Source organism: Malaclemys terrapin, chromosome 3, assembly GCF_027887155.1.
Source record: "Malaclemys terrapin pileata isolate rMalTer1 chromosome 3, rMalTer1.hap1, whole genome shotgun sequence".
In the NCBI taxonomy this organism is placed as follows: domain Eukaryota; kingdom Metazoa; phylum Chordata; order Testudines; family Emydidae; genus Malaclemys; species Malaclemys terrapin.
The window spans coordinates 108,318,896-108,334,187 of NC_071507.1; the positions used below are offsets into that span (position 1 = coordinate 108,318,896).

Consider the following 15,292-nt stretch of genomic DNA (forward strand, 5'->3'; position numbering starts at 1 on the left):
AACGAATGAGAATTTCAGTAAATGAGAATTATAAAATACATACTCAACTTCTAAAGTTTGGTGGGGGAAAACCCTCCACCACATGTGTCTATGGTGGATTACGGTATGTAAATCAGAGTGCTGACACAGCAAAAAGCAAGGTAATCAGAAAAAAAATCTGTATGATTCAGACCACATGAAAAGGTAGTATAAGGGAGGAGAAACAATAACAAATTTCAGTTTCAGTCTTAGCGGCATATGGAAATTTTACTGATTATGAAAATCCATTCAATGTTGCTATCTGGGAGACATCTGTAGTTCAGTGGACTGGACATTGAACTGGAGTCAGGAGATGTGGTTTTATTCCTGCTACTAACTCATTTTGTTACCTTAGGCAGGCCATTTAACATCTGTTTGTACCTCAGTTTCTTCATCTGTAAAAGGGGAACAAAATGTTTACCCAGTTTTGGAGAGTGCTTTGAGATCTTCCAATGAAAACCATTATGCAAGTGCCAATATTTATATTTCTGCAACTGCCTTTCAAGTAACAATACTTCACTTTGGTACATCTTTTTAAATTTTAAAAGCAAACGAGCACCTGTGAATTCATTATTTTTTGTTGCTATGTTAATCATTTCTTCAGAATGTTCTTTCAAAGGTATTGTTGATATTTAATTAAATGAAACTTCATTCTTTTTACAAAGTGACATAATACTACTACTAAGTGAAATAGTTTCGCATGAGAGAAATTTGACTACATGACAAAATACTAAGTAGCTATGAATAACAATACTGTCACTACGAACTACACTGTTGCCATGGTTAAATACAAGGTCGTTTTGCAGAGTATGATTTATTTAAGTAAAAAACAAAAACACTAAAAATCTAATTTTACTGAAGTCTGAGTCACCCCAGGCACCAATCTTGCAATTTACAATGCATGATCAGGCTGCCAAACTTATATGGAGCCCCATTATCTATATGGCTCTGTGTACACTGAACAGTATTTCTGTTGTAAATTGCAGGGTCAGGGCATTAGCAAGAACATGCAAATTTTAACTGAAAACTGATTGCAGCAGGAACACATGCAATACCTTCACTCATAAAAAAAATGAAAATAACATTGGTTCAAGGGCTGCCAGGGATTGTCCAGCTGTAACTACTGTACAAATATGAGTGGCATGCACTATAAGCTATAAAGTATGATGGAAAACAAATAACTTACACAATGCACAATTCCAATGCTGTCCTCACCTCACAAAAATGAAAGACTTTTATCCAACTTTATAGCCGTACACATCTGCTACAGCCCCCATTTTATGGACTTCAATCTATGGTTCAATTCTAGCTTAAAATTAAGTAATCTAAATATGCACTCTGTTACATAAAGAGCTAGATGATGAAATTACATCAGCTTCTAATAAGGCTCTTTGAAATCCTAAACTAACAAGTTAACAGCCAAATTATTTTGTTTTCTTTTAGTAATTATTTAGTGTTCAATCAACATTAACAGAAGAAAAATAAAGAGTTTGACACCTTTGTAGGAGTTACAAGCCTATGATTATTTGTTGCCCCAGGACACAAGTCATATATAACTACTACATATTTTATATTATTTTATTAATAGCATGCACATCTCCCAATACAAACTTGCCATTTTTTTTAAAAAAAAGCAAGTAGTTAAGAGGTTTATTAAGTTAAAGCTTATAACTTTTTCCTCATTTAAAAACAATATAAAAATTCTTTCATTTAAAAGAAGGCTATTTATACTTAATCTTTGAAAGAATTAACATAATTTAAGAGGAAAAATAATTATTTGGTAGGGTTACCATATGTCCGTATTTTCCCGGACATGTCCAGCTTTTTAGTTCTTAAATTGCCATCCGGGAGGAATTTTTAAATATTTAAAAACATCCGGGAAAATACAGACATATGGTAACCTTAAGTCCAAAGGCTGGCGGCGCTTCCCAGGCAACTCCCGGCGCCCGCCTGCCAGCAGGAGCCTACAATGTGAGTAGCCCCTAGGCACAGAGGTGAAGGGGGTCTCCGCATGCTGCATCGGATCCCTCCAGCCCAATCAGAGCTGCAGGGGCAGGGCCTGCAGGTGCCAGCAGTGGGCAGAGAGCCCTCCGCCTCCCAGCTCCCGACTCTAGGAACCAGAGGGACCTGGGATCCCCAGATAAGCACCGCTGGGACTCCCCACCTCGTCCCCGGCAGGTCCCTCTGGCTCTTAGGGTCGGATCGGGGGAGCGGAGGGCTCTCTGTGTGCTGCTGGTGCCTGCAAGCCCCACTCCGCGGCTCCAGCAGCTCCCATTGGCACTTTTCCCGGCCAATGGGAGCCACGGAGTTCACGCTTGTGGCGGGCACAGCACATGGAGACCCCTCAGCTGTCCCGATCCTAGGAGCCAGAGGGACCTGCGGCAGGAGGGGTGATTAGGCGAGTGGGGAGGAATGAAGAGGCGTGTGGTGAGTCTGCAGCGGGTGGGGGAGTGAGTAGGTGAGCGGGGGGTGGTGGTGAAGAGGCGAGCGGCGAGGGAACCAGTGGCTGTCTGGCTGGTGAGGAGGCAAGTGGCGAGCGGGGAGGGTGAAGAGGCAAGCGGTGATCCAGCAGCAGGCTGGGGGAGGGAGTGATGAAAAGGCCAGCGGTGGGCAGCGGGGGTTGAAGAGGCAAGCCAGCCAGCAGCAGGTGGGGGTGAGGAGGCAAGAAGCAGAGAGCCAGCAGCAGGCGGGGGTTCTCGGGGTGGGTTGGAGACTGAGGAGGGACGCAGCAAGCCAGCAGCGGGCCACGGGCAGGGAGGGGGCGGGACTTGGGGCAGAGTGGGAGTGGAGTGTGGGAGGAGTAGGTGTGGACTGTAGGCGGAGCTGACTCCCCCCCTCCCGCCCCCGTGGAGTCTCCTCTTTTTTGAATGTTCAAATATGGTAACCCTATATAAGATTGAAAATAAGATGAAAACCTCTGTCACTATATTCCTTATAGGAGTTTTAAAACATTGTCCCTAAAACCCATTACAAGCACAATATTAAAACTACCTTTTTACCAAGTCTATACAAAAACAAGTTACTGTGGCAGTGGCTTTTCTTTTACTGGATAAATAGCTACCCACAAAAGAGTAGCAGCATAGAATTATTTTAAGGCCAAAAGAATCAGTTTAAAGATTAAAAGCAAAAAGAATTGTTTCTTTCCCCCTGTTTTCTTTGTATTCTTTTTTTTTCTTTTAACTGGAATTACAGGTAAAGAGCTGTCAGTATCTGTTCTGCTGCCAGAGAATAACAAGTTCCCTCCTTCTGTGTCAGGAATCAAGGCTTGCCTACTAGCACAGCTAGCCTGCAGCTGGCTGTGTGATTGGCTACATCACCTGATTGGCTGGAGGGCCCAGCAGATTGGCTCTTAAGCAGGCAGCAGCTTGCTGACTGCTCAGTGCTCATATTACCACTGTGCCTGCTCCTATGTTACCTTGTTCCTGGTGACCCTGCCTTGCACCCATCCTTGTTCGCCCTGACCCTGCCTGAGACCGCACTTACTCTCAATGATTCCAGCTTGACCCTTGGCTCTGGTACCCAGTTCCTGACCTTTGACTGTGGCTTCTCACTACTGCCTCCAGCTCTGACCCTAGTTCTTGGTTTCTGACACTCAGTTTCTGATGCCTGCTCCAACCGCTAGGCCTCAGGCTTGCTTCAAACACTAGGCCTGATGCCCACACCAAACACTAGGCTAGACCACCCATAGCATGGTTACCTGACAGATTGAGCAGCCCAAGACAAAAGACCTTGAGTCCTGAGGGGCCCCACGTGTGCCCCCCATCTTGTGCAGACGCATCAGAGACCAGGGATACCAACGGTTGGGGCCGTGAAAATGGAACATCTGCGCAAACCGCCAGCGGATCCAGCCCCCAGTCAAGGAAGGCAAGAACCGGAAGAGTACTGTGATAACCAAGTCCAGATGGTGGTGGTTTGGCAAGCCATGCCTGGAGGGGCCTGAGGTGTAGTCTTGCATGCTGCACTATGTACATACATGCACTGATGTGGCCCAAAAGCCTCAAACCATGCTGGGCTATTGTAATCAGGTGGTCCTTGAGCTGTACAATCAGGGACGTGATCGTTTGAAATTGGCCTTCTGAGAGGAAGGCTCCAGCTTGGATAGAATTGAACACCACTCCAATAAACTCTATCCTCTGCACCAGAGTGAGGGTGGATTTCTGAGCATTTATTATCAGGCCTAGAGCCTTTAATGTTGACGGGATAAGGTGGATGCTGAACTCCACCTGGGCCTTGTATTGATCTTTGACCAGTCAGTCATCCAGATACGGGTAGACTTCCATTCCTTGTCTCCTCAGGTAGGCCGCGACTTCCTCCGGGCACTTTGTAAACAATCGAGGGGACACTGACAGGCCGAATAGGAGAACTGAGACTTGGTAGTGCAGTGGTTCATGACAAATCTTCTGTAGCCTTGGAAGATCAATATATAAAAGTAGGGCTGTGTACCATTCCCTTGGATCCAGGGATCCAAGGGATTAGGGCCCCTGAATGTCTGGCAGGCATTAATGCTGAAGTGGAGGGGGGTGGTTGCCTGCACTTAAAGCCCCTGCTCCATTTCCTCTGTGGGTCGACAGGTCATAGGGGCGAAGAACCAAGAGGACAGCTGCAGTCTTAAGTGCTTCCCAAAGTCACCAGGGTGTATAAACCCAGGGACTTAAGGGTCGCCCTGGAATATTTCAGACCATGAAGCTTTGCATTTGTCTTCTCTGAAAAGAGCAAAGTACCCTCAGAGTGAAGGTCCCGGAGGGTTTGCAGAACCTCCTGCAGGAGGACTGACGCCACGAACTCCTATGTATGACTACTGTAGATGCCACATACCTGGCTGCCAAATCCGCTTTATCAAGGGCCGCTTGCCCTCACAATGGATTTCCCCTCCTCCACCAATAAGGAGAACTCCATCTTGGCCACCTGTGGCAGCACATCCTTGAACTTCAATATGGAGTCCCACATGTTGAAGTCATATCTGCCCAGCAATCCTAAGCTGCAGGCCCCCAGTGGAGTAGATCTTTCTACCAAACAGTTCCAGCTACTTGGAGTCCTTTGCCTTAGGAGCTGCCCCTTGCAAACCTTGCTGATCCCTTTTGTTGGCAGCGGAGACCACCACAGATCCTGGAGCGGGGATGAATATATAGAAACTCATGGCTCTGAGCAGAATAAGACACTTCCTCTCAGCCTTCTAAGCTGTGGGAGGTAGGGAAGCGGGGGTTTGCCACAAGGCTTTCACCGGGTCCATAATGACATCATTGAGAGGGAAAGCAATTCTTGACAGGCCAGCTGCAATCAGGATGTCCACCAGATTATGGGAAAACTTTTTTACTGCCTCCACCTGTAAGCCCAAATTTTGTGCCACCCTTTTCAGTAACTGCTGGTGGGCCTAGTAGTCGTCATGGGAAGGTGACACACGCGCTCCCAACATGACCTCATCAGGAGAAGGCTCCTCCTCTGACTGGATCCCGTGGTGTTGGCTCCTGGTACTCGGTGCCGAGCTCGGTACCAGAGTCCAGATCAGGTGTTGCCCTCAGGGGTGGCGGTGCCCCTCTTTCAGAGGCCACCAAATAGAAGCACCTCAATGGGGGCCCCTGCATGGGGAAAATGCTCCAAAAAAGCCACTGCATGGGCACTAGCCACTGCCCATGAGGCCAAGTACTCCAATGTCATTCCCGAGTGGGTAGGGATGGCTGGTGTCATGTTGGGATCAACTCTTGGATGGGAGAAGTACAACTCCACCTCTAAGGATGAGGAATCTCTGCCTGGTGGCCACAGAGGAGCAGTTCCCACCAATGCCAGAGATTGGTGCCAAGGCGGGGAAGACAGCGGTGGGGCCAACATAGATGGTTTGCTTTTCGACAGTACCATGGAGCTGGTACTGAGCTGTGACCAGTGGCTGCATGGTCCCTCCTGCCCACCGGCACTTGACATCACCAACCCTTGAACAGCCAGTGATGCTGGCACCAACAGCAAAAGCAGGTCACTGATGGCGTGAATGCCTCTGGCATGGATGGCATCGCAACAGCGCTGGTACCACACCCACCTTCTGGTGCCAACGGATCTTCTGGAGCCAAAGTCAACAGCACTGACTGCTGGGCTGCTGGGGCAGAGGAGCGGCCTGACATAGGTTGCACCCTGCTCTGCTCTCCATGCCTGTCCCCCCTTGGGGTCGGGGAACAATCTCTCTTGGCCAGTGGCTTCTTCTGCTTCTTCCTCGGCACCAGGGATGGCAAAAGGTTCTGAGACTCCTTTATAGTGGAAGGAGTGCTCCTCCCCAATACCAAGGTGCTCGGTGCCAAGTCTGACTGACACGGCTCGGAGGAAGGCCTCAGTGCTGCCTCCATCAGCAGGGACTTCAACCTGGCCTCCCAGTCCTTCTTGGTATGGGCTTTAAAGGCCCTGCAGATTTTGAAGTGGTTCCCGATGTGAGTCTCACCCAAACACTTCAAGCATCTGGAAGGTGGGTTACTCAGGAGCACAGCCTTGTTGCAAGAGGCACAAAGCTTGAAACCTGGCAACTGAGGCATGCCTCAGCACCGGAAACAGATTAAGCTCCACTAACAATGGAGAAAAACTAACTATTTACATAAACTATAAAGGGAACTATATATACACAATTAACAGGAAAAACTAAGTCCACTGAGAAACTTTCAACAGCAACAAAACTTTCCAGCGACCATCACGGGCGGTAAGAAGGAACTGAGGGGGCGCCAGGTCCTTTATACCAGTGCTATGAGCACGCGGTCCCAGAGGGCCCCAGAGCTGACCTGACAGGTACCACTGAGGGAAACATTTATGGCGACTGTGCTCAGGGCGCACACACACCTACACTGGAATGGATATGTGTAAGCACTCAAAGAACACCAAGTCCATCCCTGCATGCCTTCCACCACACAACCCAAAAACCCAGGCCCCAAGATTCTGGCAGGAATCAGAGCTAGTCCCCAGGCAGACTCCCTGATTGGCTGGTAGAACCAGAAAACTGGCTCCTAAGGCAGCAGCAGCTCACTGGCTACTCAATGCTCATGCCCACCACTGTCACTACTCCTTTGTTGCCCGGTTCCTGCTGCCCCTGCCTTGCACCCAGCCTTGTCTCTGCCCTGTCCCTGCCCGAGACCCCCATCCTGCCTGTTAATCCTATTGCTCAAAGTAATTCCAACTTGACCCTTGGCTCTGGCTTCTGACTACTGCCTCCGGACCCTTGGCTCTGGCTTCTGACTACTGCCTCCGGATTGACCCTTGGCTCTGGAACCCAGGTCCTGACCCCTGGCCTGATCCTTGGCTGTGGGTTCTGACTACGGCCACCACCTCTGACCCCAGCTCCCGGTTTCTGATGCCCAGTTCCTGACATCCACTCTAAATCACTAAGCCTGACCCCCACACTGATCACTAAGCTAGATAGCCCACGTCCTGGTAGCCTGAGAGTCTATATGTATGTATGAGTTTACATATTGCTAGACACTGTGCCACATGGGATTGGAGCATAAGGTAAAAGGAGCATTTTCTCCCACCAGGCAACAAGCAGTACAGGGTCTCTCCATACTGTGCTCCAAGATAGTACAAATAGACGGTCTTGGCTACAGCACCAGCCCCCTCACCATGGCACCAAGGTAGGAGGAGAAGGCAACTTCTCAGGCAGTGCATAAAGATTTTAAATGTACCATAGGTACATAGTTTAAAGCATAAATAATAATAGGAAAAATAAATACATTGTGACATGACACAATAAAGAGTATATATTACAAGCTATCACACAGACATGTCAGCAAACAACAGCTGTTCATCTCAATCAAATTCTATTCCTTCTGAGGCTGAATGAAAGTGTACATAGATTTCAGGAGCAGTTTGAGACCATGCTATCATCCCACTGGTATGAGGAGTTTCCAAATACCAGGATGTATACACAAACTGAGTCATTTGCAACAATTAACCCAAAAGAGTTGCAAAATTATTGAAAAACATTCCTTTCAAAACAGATTGTAGTTTTAAGTTTATAAGGTATTGTTATTAACAAAATTAAGTACAAGTTACTTTAATTTAACCTGTGTCCTTTTGAGCTCTTCTGCCTATTATCCTATAGCAGCTGAGATCTTCCATATGCTGATCAATTTAGCAGCTTTTTCTAAAAGGTAGAAACTGATGGCTCGGTCATTAACAATGAGCGAAGGGGATGTAAAAGAGTACCAAATCAGAATGCAGCATTTTACAGTCACATTGCACTAGCGTAAATGAATACATAAGGCACAGAGCACTGATGAATTATGCCTTTAGAGTTTTTCATCCCCCCCTCTACTAGCCACCACAGTCTTGTCATAATTTGATTGATCTAAATTTAGAACAGAGGCCTCAGTATTGAAGTCAGTGGGGATCTCTGCAGGACAGGGTTAATAGACTATAAACTTCAGGGGGACATGGATACTGGGCCAAATTCTGTCCTTTGTTAAACCCCTTTCATCACCACTGAGTTCCAATGGGATACTGTATGAGATATAAAATCAACAAAGAATTTGGCCCCTGGCCTTTTAATCTGCTTGTAAAACACCATGAACACCTATACTACTAGATCAATAACTAAAAATAAGACTTGCTTTTCCTTGGGCATGCCTGAGAATGTTTACATCACTATAGTGCTAAGGTGCACAAAACCAGGCACAGTAAGTAACTTCCATTTTCCTGCTTCACACAGTTATCCTTTATAAAGATAGAGATAACATGAACTATCTCAGATATTCATGCTTGGTAACACAGAGTGAATATATACAATAATGGGTTTGCCAGATAGTTTAAAAAAAAAAAAAAAAAATCACGAGGAGTCCTTGTGGCACCTTAGAGACTAACACATTTATTTGGACATAAGCTTTCGTGGGCTAGAACCCACTTCTTCAGATGTACGAAGTTAAAAATACAGGAGCAGGTATAAATACATGAAAGGATGGGGGTGCTTTACCAAGTGTTTGGTCAGTCTAACGAAATAAATCAATTAACAGCAGGATACCAAGGGAAGGGGAAAAAAAAAAAAACTTTTGAAGTGGTAAGAGAGTGGCCCATTACAGACAGTTGACAATAAGGTGTGAGTAACAGTAGGGAGAAATTAGTATTGGGGAAATTAAGTTTGGGTCATTACAAAACCTAACCACTCCCAATCTTTATTCAGGCCTAATCGGGCGGTATTTAGTTTGCAAATTAATTCCAGTTCTGCAGCTTCACATTGTAGTCTGTTTTCGAAGGTTTTTTAATTGAAGAATTGCCACTTTGAGGTCTGCTATTGAGTGACCAGAGAGACTGAAGTGTTCTCCTACTGGTTTTTGAATGTTATGATTCCTGATGTCAGATTTGTGGGAATCATAACATTCAAAAACCAGTAGGAGAACACTTCAGTCTCTCTGGTCACTCAATAGCAGACCTCAAAGTGGCAATTCTTCAACAACAGTTTAGATGAGGTTTAACCGAAACAACTCATCACAACCAATCAGCATCACATACCCATTGCTCAGTTTCCCCTCCAACCACCATCTCACCTGCCTTACTTGGGTTGAATTATGACCAGTTCATTCTCATTCAGATACACAGTCAGACATTATTGAAATTACAGAATTTGGGGTTTGATGAAAAAATCAAAAATGAGTATAATCAGCCTATGGTGGACAATGCACCCCAAAACACCGCACAATCTTCAGTGACTTCCTGAAACCTTGGGATGGGACCGCTACAGACACACACAATCTACTCCCCAAAGAAGCTGGAGAGCTCTGTGTAGATCAAAACACTTGTCTCCTTCACCAACAGAAGTTGGTCCAATAACAGATATTACCTCATCCACATTGTCTCTCTAAAGAGTCAACAGCACATTGTGGTCACTGATATCAAAAGTTGCTGATACTTATGACAGGCCTGGAAATCTTAGCATTGTTCATTTTAGAGTGATTCTTTTCTATTTTATGGTAATTACTTTGGAAAACCTGGTGGTTCTATCATTTTTTTTCAGTCCATAAATACATAAGTGGCACATGGGTTCTTTAGTCATGCATAAGTGATGAGCTGGGGGAAAGGACCTCAGCAGCAGACCATATTTGCACAGACACAACTACTATGCCTGAGTGACCAGCAGACAGGCTTGCTATGGCAAAGTGATCAATTTTGGCTGTTTTAGGTAACAATTCACTTTACTATTGAATGCAGGGATAATGAAATGTTTTTATCCTCATTGCATGAGTAAAGGGCAGCAGAACTATACTTAGCATGCCCTAATTGAGGGGATGGGGATGCCAAAGCCAAGTAGAAATTAGAGAGGGTGAGGACAGGAGTTTCTACCTGCTGGACTGAAATCCTAGGGTATGTTTACACTGCAGTTAAAAACCTGCAGCTGGCCTGTGCCAGCTGACTCAGGCTAAGGGGCTGTTTAATTGAGGTGTAGATGTTCAGGTATTGGTTGCAGCCCAGACCCCAGACCCTGCAAGGTGGGATGGTTCCAGAGCTCGGGCTCTAGCCTGAAAGTCTACACAGCAATGAAACAGCCCCACAGCCCGAGCGCTGTGAGCCTGAGTTGGCTGGCATGGGCCAGCCGCAGGTTTTTCTTTGCTGAATGACCAGCAGTATGTCTTTCTTTGTAGACAGACCCTTCAAGATGCCTAGGGGTGGTGTTCAGTTTTCCCCAGGTTACTGGATGGGGACTCGAGCCAGTTCTGTTTTGTAATGTTTAGAGAAACCCCTAGATATTGTACATGGCCCTTATTGCAGCTGACACCACCTGGAAGAATTATTTCCTATAGCTTTGTTTTTCCCCTTTACCTTGTTTTGCTTTTTCAGTCTCCAAAGTTTGGATCAGGAAGATGGGACAACCATTTCAAAAATACACTACTAAGCAATTTAGGACTAAAGGTGATCACTTTGAATTCCTGCTGAGACTGTTGTATAATAAAAATAGGAACAGAGGTTCCTGTGGCACATTTAAGACTAACAGAAGTATTGGAGCATAAGCTTATGCCGAAAGCTTATGCTCCAATACTTCTGTAAGTCTTAAAGGTGCCACAGGAACCTCTGTTGCTTTTTACAGATTCAGACTAACACGGCTACCCCCTGTTACTTAATAAAAATAGAGTTAATTTAGACGCAATGGTTCACAGGTTTAAAATTTATTTGTCTTGCCCTCCTGTCACTCTGAACAACCAACCTGTCAGTTCTGGAAACTTCTAAAAGTAAAGCAATCCATCATCATCATCATCAGTCAATAAAACAGTTACAAAAGTGCTGTCCTGGACTATAGTGCTGTCCTGGACTAAAAATATAGTGCTGTTCTGGACTAAAATGGACCACTGTCCAGCACATAACAATTGCATTGGCAGCATAGGGAAATAATGGGACACTACTTTGTTAGTCACCGGAGGAAACGGTATTTCCTTTCTACCACCCTGTCTGTCTGACTGTTCTATCCAGTGATTCTCAAACTTTCATATTGGTGATCCCTTTCACATTACAAGCTTCTGAGTGCGACCCCTCTTATAAATTCAAAACACATTTAACACGATTATAAAGGCTGGAGATGAAGCAGGGTTTGGGGGTGGAGGCTGACCGCTTGCAACCCCCCACATAAGAACCTTGTGACCCCCTGAGGGGTCAGGACCCCAGTTTGAGAACCCCTGATTTAGATTGTAAGCTCTTCAGGGCAGAGACTATTTCTTACTACTGCCTTAGCATGATGTCACCCAGAAATCTGCTGGGGCCTATTGGTGTGTAATACTAACAACACCACATATAATGTCAGCAGGTCTAAAAAGCATAAATCCTGCCTTGAATTTATGATCCTCTGTGCCATTATGCATTATACCATTAATAACACTGTAATGACAGTAAGTGCTGCCTCCATATACAATAATTATCACAGCTCAATTTTCACCTCACCTTGTAATTTGTTAGATGTTTTTCATATAATAGTTGAAAGCTACATTTTAACTATGAAGAATATTATGGAAATTAGACTACCCTTAATATTAAAAAGGCTGTTAAATATGCACTTATCAAACATCCAAGGCTGCAAAAACAGTTTAACCATCATGACCAACCATATACATCTTTTTGTACTAAGTTTAAATTTATGGATCTATTTTTTGTTAATATTTCTATTAGGTAATTGCACAGAGGAATTACCTCAGGTATGAAAAGACAAGAATCTTTACTTAAAGTCATTTATCACCTTTATATAACTTTATTTAATAAGGAGGCCATTTAATTCTTACATGCTCCAGAGTTCTGGTTGGGAATATGTTAGATCAGTGGTTCTCAAACTGTTGGTCAGGACCCCAAAGTGGGTCACAACCCATTTTAATGGGGTTGCCAGGGCTGGTGTTAGACTTGCTGAGGCCTGGGGCTGAAGACTGAGTCCCACTGCCCAGGGCCAAAGCCCAAGGGCTTCGGCCCTGAGTGGCAGGGCTCAGGCTTCGGCTTCAGCCCTGGGCAGAAGGGCTCAGGTTACAGCCCCGCTCCCCAGGGCTGAAGCCTTTGGGGTTTGGCTTTGACCCCGGCCCAGGGAGGCAGGACTCGGCCAGGCTCAGGCTTCAGTCCCCCCTCCTGGGCTCTTATAGTAATTTTTGTTGTCAGAAGTGGGTTGTGGCGCAATGAAGTTGGAGAACCCCTGTGTTAGATAAATACAGCTTTACCAAGCAGTGCCACCACTATGATTCAACAATTATTTTAAAGGATATTTAAATCATCCATGAAAACATGTTTCAGTATAAAATCTCATACTTAAGGTTGTCAGTCGAGGAGTGAATTATTTTCCCCCCACTATCCAAAAATGAAGAAACCCTTTTGTTCTGACTGAAAATTTTAAGAATGAAAAACTGAAGGTACTGTTCTCAAATTCTTCTCTGCACTCCTATTACCTACAAAAGTCTTTGTTACAATAAAATGTTACAACTAGTCCATTATGCAGACGGTGTATCTGAATGTATCAGACATAAAAAATATTGTGACACCCAATTACTCCTTAGAGAAAAAGGACAAGAAATCTCCAAGGTTTTTTCCCAATCTTTCTGTCAAAGGAGGATGAGGAGGGATTCTCTGCACGCTCTGCAACACAGGACATGGAACCAGTCCCCTCAGATGCTTGGAGTCCCAGGAAGATCAGAATGAGACAAAGCCTTCCATACAGTGACTCTGCACCTCTGCAACTGTCCAGCTACCCTGCACCTCTCAGTTAAGCTCCATTGTAGCTGCACTACCATGCACTATCCTGGCCACAGCTCTCTCCAGCACTATGGAGAGAATCCACTATATTATCTTTTGGGATGATCACTGCAGGACCAAGGAAAGATGATGCACAACTTTCCCCCCTTCACTTGCCCACTTCTCCCAACTGACCAATAGCTCTATCCCACCCCCACCTGCTTAAATAGGACTCCAGACTATGGAACACCCTCTGCAGGGAAGAGGGAGCCCTCCCTCTGTATGGTTCATGTGAAGGTTTTTGAGTCATGATAGAGCCCTAAGTTATTTAATTTAGAATAGGTATTACATATGCAGGGTAATTATTCAGCAATAAAGTGAATGGTCTTTGGTAGGGAGGGAGATTAATATGCAGCCTAAGGAATAAATGTTCTTATCTTTATGGTAAGGAATCTTGTACACATTGCTCCATTTGTTGCTAAATGAAATGCTTCGTGTTTGAAAATTCTCCCACAAAAATTTTGTTATGCTTATAATATGCTTATGTTCTAAAAGATCTAGCAAAGTAAAAGCAATGAGTTGCAGAGTTATAGCTACCAGTTCTTTCATGAACGCTCATTGTTGGCCTATGTATAGTAGCATATATTTTGCTCTCATTTATACCAGTGCAATACACTGGTTTCCATAGGAATGTACCAATATATCTATAGAATTTGGCCCACTGTATGTAAGATCTTCCTCCATCATAACTAGTAAGACAAGGTATATTAGCCTTAATTTTCTATAAATATTAACATTTATCAGATCTTAACCTCACTGAAATAGCTCCGTGTGTGTGTGAATTCACAATACAGACAATATGAAAGTATATTTTGACAGAATGATTTGAGCCAGACACAATGCAGGCAAATGCTATGCAAAGTCTCCACATACTGCTCTTCCAGTGTACCTCAATTATGTCCATCAACGCTTACTATTTCAGTTCTGCCAAACCCTGCTGAACTGTGTGGTGATTTTGTAATGTGCAAGAATAGACAAAGGTGAGACCAGAATACTCACTTCACCTCTGACCTAAAAAGTTATTTGAACCTAGATTCCCAGAAGGTCTCCAGGGTCTTTTTGTTCAAAGAAACTAGTATTGATACAATTTCTCACATCCATTCTCAAAGAGAAATTTCTGAAGGCATCCTTTTGAACATGGCATACAGAACACTATGGCAATTTCTTTGATAAAACTTCACTGAATTTGTACTTACTGATTGTTCATTTAAATCCTGAGAATCTTCCATGGAGGTAACTTTTCTTTTTCTTTCCACCAACAATAGAAGTATCTTCCCTTTAAATTACAATTGGGGTTTCTAAATTAAAAAAAAAAAAAGTGTCGTGATCTAATTCTTACTTCTAAAGCACGTTCAGTATTAAACATTCTGGGTGAAATCCTGGCCCCACTGAAGTCAATGGCAAAGCTCCCACTGACTCCAATGGGGCCAGGATTTTACTCTCTTGTTTCAACATGCCCAGTGTCATTTTGGAAAGCAGAAACTATTTGAAAAACACAAACAGAAACACACACTTAAGTAATAATTCTTCAGCTCCTGCCAGAAAAAAAAAAAACAGTTCTGAAAACAAAGCAGTAGAAAAGCTAAAAATGTTTAATGAAAGCAGCTGTTTAAATAGACAGCAAAAGATAACTTTGGGATGTAAATATTAGTAAGGTAGTTATCGAACACAGAACAAAAACACTTAATACTCATTTAAAGATAACTATTAATGATAGTCATTACACATCTAGCGGAAAAAGATTATGTAATTATCAGAATGTTATCTTCTTTCTAATGTCCATTAAACTCCTTTAGGATTAAACAAAATACACAAAGTGATTTAAAGCAGGCAGCTCCCTACAGTGTGTTAAATGATGGGCATTACCCTAATTATCTTCTGTCTCTATACCTTCTCCAATAGGATGAGTAACCCATAGCACTGCATCAAATGATGCAATTTGAAGTATACACATTTTGTGACTTAAGAGATCAGTGGTGTAATGACTACTGCAACCCTAACTACAGAGCCATGGCCATTTTACCAGACAAAAATTATGTTAACATGAAGTTAAGGTTGAGAGGACACA

At 44.1% G+C, this 15,292-nt stretch overlaps 1 protein-coding gene across 17 annotated transcripts in view; it reads right to left on the bottom strand.

The window, feature by feature from the left end:
- The window catches only part of EYA4 (EYA transcriptional coactivator and phosphatase 4), a 214,988-nt gene that overhangs the window by 181,570 nt on the left and 18,126 nt on the right, over positions 1–15,292 (bottom strand). For 3 of the 17 annotated variants that reach the window (XM_054023664.1, XM_054023662.1, XM_054023663.1), the window contains one exon: positions 14,421–14,522. The exons of the other annotated variants lie outside the window; for them this stretch is intronic. In XM_054023664.1, the coding sequence (XP_053879639.1) occupies positions 14,421–14,453 (33 nt within the window). In that variant the 5' untranslated portion in view covers positions 14,454–14,522. The remainder of the gene's footprint in view (positions 1–14,420; positions 14,523–15,292) is intronic. 17 annotated transcript variants of the gene reach the window in all.